Below are 10,056 nucleotides of genomic sequence, written 5' to 3' on the forward strand. Positions count from 1 at the left end.
GTAGAATTAAATGAAAGGGCGTTGGGGTTGCCGGAGGGGGGGCGCCAGAGCCCTATTAAAACCTGGAAAATATTACCAAAATATATGGAATCGCTCTCGTAATTGGGCTCTATAGAAATTGGGTCTTACATTAGTGGCGGATCATTATTTGTATTGTTATGGAGGACTCTTGTTATTTCTGGCAATTTTTGGTATTTGTGAAAAATTCAGGGAAATATAGTTTAAAATTTACTGGAAAATAAATACTTTCCGTTTGAAATAGTCGAGAAATTAATAATAAATAAAATCAAATAATAAAGTAATGATCACCTTTTTCCAGTTTATTATTTAATTAGGAACTTGGGACCCTGTGAATCCGAAGAATATACCAAATTGTCTTCCGTTCTCCTAATCCTTTTAGTCCCTGATTTATAGCCGCACCTAATTCCATTGCATAGAGTACTTATCCCATGAGCATTGCTCCACATATCCATTAAAAAGGCCAAACTTTGGCAGCACGAAGCGAAATCTTTCGACTGCAAATGGAATTACATCAAGTTGTTGGCTGGGCCCAACTTTTGCTCGGGTGATAATCAAGCCAATTTGCCAATGAGCAGAATGCTAAAACAATTAAGATTCAATTTGGAAGTTCTTCAAGCTGCACATTTCCTGGCGCTCCTCCGCTCGCCGGCCGGAAGTGACAATTTGAGCCCGGGCCAAGAAGCAGGGTCGATTCGGGTTAAGACCATTTGGCCAAAAAAAGGCATTACAAGGATTTAATTTAAAAGTTTGCAACACTTGGCCGGCCAGGGGGAGGCCAGGGAGAGGTGCTTTGTGTGGCAGATGGGGCAATTAAAGCATGGGGCATGCAGCAAATGAAATTTTTAACTTAATATAGAAAACGATTCGGTGAATGAATTGCCTTTTTGGCCAGCCATATTTCTTCTCATTTTTTGTTCCGTTTTGTAATTTGAGTTGCAGCAAAGAGAGGAGTGCTGCTGCCACTGCCACTGCCACTGCCACTGCCACTGCCACTGCCACTTCTGCTGAGAAAAGTTAGTTTTTCGGGGATGAAGCACATTAATTAGAAGCTGCCACGCTCGGCAGACACGCGTCCAGGTGCCTAAAAAGTTGCCCAACGTGCAACATGCTTCGTGGAAAGAGCAAAACTTTCTCGGTTTGTGTTGCGTTTGAGTTTGACTTGAAGTTGAAGTTGAAGTTGATTTTTCTATATACATATGTACCTACTTATGCTACCTGCTGCATCCCACACACACATACGATATCCGTACGCTTTTTGTTGTTGTGGAATTGCCTGGGAGAGGTTGCTTTTAATTAGGGCCCGCCGTCATGCGCCATGCACTTAAGTCCTTCGAAGGAGTACGAGTATCGGGAGCAGTGGCAGTGGCAGTGGCAGTGGCAGTGGCAGGAGTGGCAGTGCCCTCAGTATCAGCCAGCATCATTAGCAGTCGCTGCCTGACTGCCGACAAGGTGTTAACTTTTAAACGTAACATTTAATTTTCGCTAAAAGCGCAGAAATAAAACATATGCACACACAGGGGTGGCTCCCATTTGTAGGGGAGGTGGTAGTGGGGGGGGGGCAGCCCTGTTATAAATAACGTAATCTTCACGCACGTAATTCAAATGTGGCGGATGGGCGTGTCTGGCCGTCGTTGCGTCTCATTTAGCGCACGTAACCAAATAATGACCCCAAATGATGCTCCTGCCTGATGACCCACGCGGCGTATACATAACGCTCGCAGAGGGGCCGAAACCGGAGCAGGTCTCCCCTTACGACTAGCAGATACCCCCTGAATGGGTTCAGTGTTTCTGGTGCAATCTGTCGATCGCATATTCCAGCTGTTGTCTAAAAATCCTCCCACAATAAGTCGCAGGGGAAAATGGTTTACTTTGTTCTTCTTTTAATGACGATCTGAGAACTATTATTCTTGGCTTATAAGAAGTTTAAGGTACCTCTAGATTGGAGTTCTATACGCTTAAAATTGTGTTTACCTAAAGATTACTATCTAAAGACTTGAAGTTTTGTAAAAAGGCAATGGTTTCACTTAAATTTTGACATTAATATGCTATAATTTGATATAAAAATCTCTCGATTGTAGCGAGTGTGCAAGGGGGCTTGCCGCCTTAAAAATTCAATATATTTCATATTTGAATGAAATTTCCTCCTGATTTTCTACCAAATAAATTGTTTTATATTTAGCCTTATTAAAAATAATTTTTTTTTAAATTTATTCTTCCTAATTTGGTATTTTAAACCAGAATTTTTGATTTAAATATGGTTGTTTTTCTCTGAGTGTAGTCTCGAGTTCTATATATTTAAAACTATGATTATTTTTGCGTTGGCTTAGCTTCCAGATATTCCTATTTTTCAAGGCCTGTCCCATACCTGTCCTCAAACACAGCATACCCCTTTGGAGCCCCTTCGGATACCCTGTACAAAAAAGTAAACTGCGTGCGTATTGTAAATAAAATAAAATGTAACGAAACGAAGCGAAATGTTTTATCAACGTGCCGGAGCGCACTAAACACAGTACCCCCGTCCCCCGCCGGACTCACACCACCCAGGAGCATCCTGGAGCCAGAGCAGAGCTGTCCATCTGACAGATGGTTGCGCTGACCAGAGTGGAGGCTTGCGGTAGCCCCCCCCCCCCCCCACCCCTCTATCAGAGGCCTTTGTCTCTCTCCCTGTTGCTGATTATCGCTTCTCGTTCATGTGATATTTGTTGTTGTAATTGTTTTGGGAGAGGGAAGGACGGAACGGCGCGTTAGATACTCGCACTCGGACAGCAGAGGAACAGGAAGATAGATTGCAATTGCCACAGGCCATTACCGAATGCGGGCGAAGGGCGGCGGGGAGTGGGGAGTGGGGAGCAGAAAATTTCTTGTCATTAAATTAAAAATAAACGACAATATTTTATGCGCCTATAAATATGCAGCACGGCACACACAAAACGCCTGTCTCGTAACAGGGAAAGCGAGCAGCTGTTGGAATTTATTTATGCGATTTCTTGCCGTAGTAGTTACTACGTTTTAATGTGGGGGGGAAGTACCCCCCTCTGCTACACAGGTGTCTGTGTGTGTGGAAGGAGTTTACACGGGCTCGAGAGTGGGATAGAAAAGATAGAAAGATGCCTAAGCCGATGTAAGAAGAATTTATATCTGCTAGATGCATCCAAGGATACGCTCTCGGGCACGGCCCAGGCTCTGGAGTCGTAAATTATGATTAGGCAATTGGCAGAAGGCTTAGCAAATTGACATTTTGCAATTGCATCTCAAAGATACACACATGCACGTGCGCTTCCCGCAGATTATTTTGTACATAAACCTTTTAAATATTAAAATATGTTTTCTCTGCACATTACACTGGTGTTCATCTATGATTTAATTCGACTTAGATACTTTTGTATCTCAAAGATATTTTTGTATACAAAAGTCCTTTTCTCTGCAGAAAATGTCGTTCATTGCTGTAACTTTTTCGTCTCAAATATGATTGCATCTCTAAGATACTTTTTTGTGTTATGATTAGCCCCAAAGATACATTCAAATAGTATACCTGCAGAACAGTAGATATATTTTTAGATTGTAGATACTTTTACATCTAGACAATACGTTCGCATTCGTATCTTGCAGATACATTTCTTTGCCTGAATAATTTTGAATACCATCGATGGCTGAAAAGTATCTCCACATATTATATACATATTTGTGTATTTTTCTCATCTGAGTATCTTACAGATACTTACTAACCTAGTCACTGCTTGGCTTGCAAGATACTCGCTTAAATCCTACAGTCTGCATCTCCATCTTCCATTTTCGTAGATATTTTTGCAAGACTTCTCTGCATCCGACAGATACACCACAAACTTACATCGCACAGATACACATGTGCGAGTGTGCTGGCCTGCAGATACTTTTGCGGGCTTCTGCCGCTCCGCCCATTGATAAAATCCAATAAATAAAGCTCAAAAGTAAAATAAATCTTCTCATGGGTCTTTACAATGCAATCCTAATCCTACGCCTCCGCCTCCATCTGCTCCTCCCCCTGCTCCTGGTATCTCCAGTCGGGCATTCTTGAAGGGTTTCAGCTCCTCGTCCGGCAGCTGCAGCTGCTGCTGCTCCCGCGGCTCGTTCCACGGCTGGGTCACGGCTGTGCCCCAAATCAAATAGATCACATTGCCGGCGAAGAGGACGCCGGCCGCCAGGCTGAAGACCAGCTGCCACTCGCTGCGCTGCGTGGCGTCCGTCACCAGCACGCCGACGACGAGGGGCGTGCAGAGGGCCACCAGGTTGGTGAAGGTGCTCAGGATGCCGGCGAGGATGCCGGCATGGTTGGGCGACAGGTCAATCGTGTTCAGCTCGCTGCCGATGGTCGCCGCACTGCTGACGCCCACGCTCAGCGTGACGAGGAGCAGGGCCAGCGACTTCTGGTCCACGCCCACGAACCCCAGGGCCAGCATTATGGAGGCGGGCGCCCACAGGGCGATGCTGTTGTACGTCTTTCGCAGGGCCGTCAGGCTGAGGCACTTGTACTGCAGCAGGGTGTCCGCCACGATCAGGTACACGTAGCACATGGCCCACATCAGCAGGAAGGGCAGGGCCGAGAACACAGCATTGCTCTGCATCTCGAGGCGCAGGACCCCGCTGAGGTAGGCCGGCAGCTCGGCCTGCATGGTGGCCAGGCCCCAGGTGTCGGCGCAGCGGGCACACAGGAGCGCGTAGAACGGCGCCGAGGTGAAGATGCCCCGCCAGGGAATGGCGCGCCGTCGCTCTCTCTTCTTGGAGCTCATCTGCATCTGCAGATCACCCATGATGTACTCCTTCTCGGCCTGGCCAATGAAGCGGGTCTCGCTGGCCCGGTTGGCGCCCAGCAGCAGCCACAGCAGGCACCAGCAGAGGGCCAGGCCCGAGGAGGCATAGCTGATGCCCGGCCAGCCCAGCGGCGAGCTGGCTATCGTCCCGGCCGCGTACATGGCCAGGACATTGCCGCAGTCGAAGCCCGTGTAGGCGAAGGCCCCCAGCCGCGTCCGCTCCGCCTCCGGCGCCCAGTTGGCCAGATGCTGGTGGATGCAGGGCCACGTCACCTGGCACAGGCCCTGGAGCAGCCGGATCAGGCAGAACGCCTGCCACCCCGCCGCATAGATGCTGTGCGGCGTGGCGGCACTGAGCAGCGCCGAGCCCAGGGTGCCCCACAAGAGCACGGCCTTCGAGCCGAACCGCTTGCACAGGTAGCCGGCGGGGAACTGGGCCAGCGTGGAGCCCCAGTAGAAGCTCGACAGGATGTAGGACTTCTCGGACTCCGTCCAGTTGTAGTGCTGCAAGAGGGAGACCGCACTGTGAGGGGGCTGTCAACGGTGGCTGCTTCGCTTACCCACGGGCGTGTCCTCATTGATCGATGTGGCATTGGTCATGGCCACCACGGTGACGCCCACATTCAGCTGAAGGATTGTGTTGGCCGCCAGTCCGATGAAGAGCAGCGCGGCCTGCAGATGCCGCAGTCCAAGGCGTGGCACTGTCCACGGGATGAACGATTAATAAAGGGGATTCACTGGACTCTCTCCCTCTCTCTCTCTCTCTCTCTCTGTCACTCACCCTTTTCGAGATCCTCCTCCATGGCAGTTCCTGATTTAAATGTGATTCTGATTCTTATTCTGTTGGCAGTTCTTTGGCATTTGGCTAGCCCTTTGGAAGCTGAAAAGGTACAGAGCTATGAGATTTGGTGGCTTATCTGCAGTTGGGGCTTAAACGGCAATTATTTCTGGGATTGAGATCATTTTTATGGCCCATTACGATAGCTGGGAATATCATATATGGGTAATGGCAAATATTAAAGGTAATAAAAACCGATTTACATATACTTTCATTACGATATTGTTTGCTAAAATATACAGTAGAATTCGGTTATACCGATTCTGCTTATAGCGACGAAAGTTCGATGATTTGGTTGGTTTCCATACAAACTTATATGAAAGGTACTCCAAAAAAATTCAGCAAAAAAATTGTCCCGGCAAGAGTTCTGAAAAATCAGCTACCGATTTCAAAAGAAGAACTATCTAAATATTTTCTTATTCACAAAAGTGTGGCGATTAGGGAGGAACCTTCCGAAGACAACATTGTTAAAAATATATTAGATGACGGACAGGACTTTATACAACTTTTTATGAAAAAAAACATGTTATTGAAATCAATTTAGAAAAAAAAAAATTTTGTTGACTAAAAAATTAATTTGTTTTATTTTAAAACCTCTTACAAACTTAGCAAACATAAAATAAATTTAAAAAAAATTAATTTTTTTGCTTCTTTTGGTTAGAGCGTCTTCCGGGTATAAGTCGGTCCCTTGATTGTCCATTATAAACGGATTCTACTGTAATTTCATTGTCAGAGAGAAAGAATTGTCCATAGAAAAACTCTCTTTTGTTGAATCAATTTTAGAGCTCTATTTAAACGGATTTTACAGATCCAAACTTGAGCTTTCTTGAGGTTTAAAATCAAAAAAATACACCAAAAATATAATATTGGTATTTTATGGTCATATTTTCCCTTATTATTATCTGCTATAAGAAAGCTGATTCAATATCATAGCTCTTCCACAAAGTCTCTCCTACATATTCAATTGTCTTAAAATAAACCCCGAAAAATTAAACAAAATCGGCTAATGTTATATTTTTTAACTTTTGCTAACCCAAGAAAATTTTCCTAATTTTTAAGCATTAAATTAGAAAAACTATCAATATTTTTTGGTTTAAATCAAAACCATTTTTAAGAGTTATCAATGCATAATATTTAAAAATTAATCACATTCAAATATTGCCTCAGGTTATGCTGGAATCGGCTTTTCAATGTTTGGCCGGGAAAACCTTTTATTTTTTGTCACATGGGAATAAATTGGTTTTTTTTTTGCATTATCTAGGATTAGAATTGGGATAAATAGGACTTAAAAGTTAGGTATATTTTCAGAAGAGAAAAGCCGCTTTATTTTGTAATTTTTTCACTTTAAATTTGTACGATTTTGGAGTGCCACATTATGGAAATTCCCATGGAAAAGTTTTGGTTTCCACTATGAGATGTGGTGAGAGAATTTTCCATAGAAATACTCTCATCGAATCGTTTTTGGAACCATTTGAAGCTATTTCTATATGGATTTGCAAGATCAAAACTGTTTCTTGAGGTTTTCAACTCATTTGAATGCGATTTAAGGCATTATATCTATCAGAAAAAGATTCAATCTTGTGTTCAAGTGGATACTTTTACTGAGGACACAATTCTCCTTCGTTCTGTTCGTTCTCGATCAACAAATCAATTGAAGTTCCCGTTTATTGAAGTCATGACCCAAACAAAGTTCGTACAAATCGTGAATGGCGATCACTTAAGATTCTGGAGTCATCAGTTCTTGTGAACAAAGTATGAATATTTCTCCACTTAAAAACTGCTGAAGTGGACAATTTTTGTCGAGAAACAATGCCACATTCCAGTGCAACAATAAACCCTGCATCTGGTTGGTTTATGAAAAAAACTCCCACAATTTTTTGTTGATCTAAACATATTCCATGTTCTATGGGGGAGCTTGGCAGGGGGTTTGCTGGAGCGGAACATTGTCGAAGGCCGAGCGATTTAATGAACATTTCTGGGCTCAGTTGAGGTCATCCGTGGGGACAGACATATCCTAATCAGACTGACGATGGCGGAGGCAGCCGTCCGTATTTGCACATTTTTTGCTGGCACAAAAATTCCACTGCAGAACTGGGGAGGAGATTTTCGATGTTGCACAAGGACACAAAAACAGACAATGGGAGGAGCCCTTCCTTCGGATATTACTGCCATGAAAATTATCTTGTTTGTTTGTTATTTTTTTTTTTGTTGGATATGTTTTTGGGTTTGGTATTTCCAGAAATTTTTGGTTCTGTTTGCCCCAGCAGGCCTGGGCTCTGAATCTGGCTTTGACTCTGGCTTTGGGTCCCGTCTGGGGCTCTGTTCCGTTCGGTTCCTCCTCCTCGATAATACGCAACGCAGCAGCAACAAAAAAATACAGAGAGGAGGAATAAACCAAACGGGAGAGAGCGGGAGAGAGCGGGAGACCAGGAGAGAGTGAATCTGAATACAAATCTCGGCATTTACAATTGTATCTGTGCGGCTAACAAGATACTTTTCAGTTCGAGAGTGCACACACGCCCACCCATCCGCCCACTCTTTTTCAATTGTTCTAATAGTTGGCAACGTGTGGAGGCGCCCCAAAAGGAGGGGAGTGGGCGCTTCATTTGTCCACCTTTGACGAAAATAGTAACAGATTCGAGCGACTAGCGACTAGCGACTACCGACTGGCAGAATGATCTATATTCTGATTGAAATTCGAACAGAAAAAGATAAAGATACAACCGACAGAACTTTTATTTCCAGGCCTCGATGGTTGCCAAAGTATTTTATCGCCAGAGACATTATCGCTTTTGCTTTAGTTTTGAAGTATTTTTTTTTTCTTATCTCGATGGAAATTGTTTAATAGATAAACCATAAAATACATGTATATTGAGGAGTCTGTGAAAGTTGAAGACTTTGTGGATGGTTTGGACTTGGGAATAACCTGCCAAGGAAGACAGAAATTAAGGAACTGAAAGCTCTTAGTCCTCAAATATTCCCTATTATAAAATGGGTTTGATATATTCCTAATTATGTCTTTGGCAAAAGCCATTAAAGATATAACGTCTTAGAACCAGACTTTTTCTTACACAAAATATTTTACAAAAATAACTAAAAACGGTAAAAAACTTTAACTTTATCTTGGTATATCTCCACTTATAGCCTTTGTTTGGTCACAAATTAAAAATCTTATGAAAGGCCAGACATTTCCCTTTGAAAATCATCAATTTTTGTGGATTTTAGAGCTGCAGATTCCCAGTGAAAATTATGAGATACCACAAGGCGGTGTTTTGAATGTTTTTGGGTTAAGTTTCCAGATTCAAAGTATCTACAATCTAATTTTTGGTGTGGTGCCAACTGCAATCCGAAAGATACATTTAATTGCCTTGTGTAATTATTTTGTATTTAATTTTTATAAATAAATGATGACAATTTTGTGTCATTCTGAGCATTACCCTGTTCTAATCTCAATGGAATTTCATGGACACATGGACAAGGGGTATATTTATGACTGTATAAAATTTGAATGGAATATCTCGAGCCAAGCTATATATAGCCTTACGAAAGCCCAAGAAAACGGCAAAAAAAGGTTGACTAACAGACTCCGATCTGTGGCTTTTCCTCTGGCAATGACGAATGCAGCATACCCCTAACACCTGTTGAATACCCTGTAGAAAAAACAATCAATTCAATGGCTTGTGTCCTTGGTTGTGTGCGTGTGTGTGTGCGTGTGTGTGTGTGGGGGTTTTATGAGTAAAAGGCCCATTCTTTTTGGGTGCCCATTGTGCAAATATTTGCACATTCGAATAGTTTTGTTTGCATTTTAGTTCACATTTTGCAAATTACTCTCAGCCCGAAAACCCCTCCCCACCCCCCTTCTTTTGGCCAAAAGCAGAGTGGGTTTGGGGGTGGGGGGAGGGGAGGGGAGGGCAGATCCCCAACGATCTTTGAGGGCTCTTACATATGTACGAGTATTTTGTTGAGTATTTTGTACGAAATTTATTAAAAACAAATCGGATACAATGCCATTGAGATTTAGATATTTTGTTTCTTGGTTTCGTTTTAAATCAGAAAATAAATTTCGGCACACGCACACACACACACAGAGAGATACTCCGACAACATTGTTGATTAAGTTATAAATAAATTGTATTCAGATTCAGATTCACTTGTTTCCCATAGTTAAAAGATTCAGAATCAGATTCATAAATTCACAGAACATTCGTTCCACTGTTTGCAGCACCACGTTGTACGTACACTTTGTTATTTCGATACAATGTAGAGGTGTATTACAATGTTTTGTTGTTTTTTTTTTATTTTCTATTAATAACGATTTTTAATTTAGTTTTACTTTGCCTCTGGCTGGCGCGCTGCTCGCGATCGCACGTTCTGTTTGTGTTTGCGCGCTTCGGGCGAATGTGAGTGTGC

At 43.1% G+C, this 10,056-nt stretch overlaps 1 protein-coding gene across 2 annotated transcripts; it reads right to left on the reverse strand.

Moving 5' to 3' along the window:
* Window positions 1–3,956: 3,956 nt before the first annotated feature.
* Window positions 3,957–10,011, reverse strand: LOC6588047 (putative inorganic phosphate cotransporter). 2 transcript variants are annotated; one of them, XM_026987124.1, is made up of 4 exons: window positions 9,980–10,011; window positions 5,590–5,688; window positions 5,373–5,509; window positions 3,957–5,312 (listed from the first exon to the last, which is right to left on the reverse strand). In XM_026987124.1, exons 2-4 carry the CDS (start codon window positions 5,609–5,611, stop codon window positions 3,984–3,986), a joined length of 1,488 nt encoding a protein of 495 aa, XP_026842925.1. In that variant the 5' UTR covers window positions 5,612–5,688; window positions 9,980–10,011; the 3' UTR covers window positions 3,957–3,983. The 2 variants fall into 2 exon arrangements, with proteins under 2 accessions (XP_026842925.1, XP_002013363.1); XM_002013327.2 differs by having other exon boundaries at window positions 9,886–10,010.
* Window positions 10,012–10,056: the final 45 nt, after the last annotated feature.

The sequence above is a fragment of the Drosophila persimilis genome, unplaced genomic scaffold, assembly GCF_003286085.1.
Source record: "Drosophila persimilis strain 14011-0111.01,24,50 unplaced genomic scaffold, DperRS2 tig00000095-arrow-arrow-pilon, whole genome shotgun sequence".
In the NCBI taxonomy this organism is placed as follows: domain Eukaryota; kingdom Metazoa; phylum Arthropoda; class Insecta; order Diptera; family Drosophilidae; genus Drosophila; species Drosophila persimilis.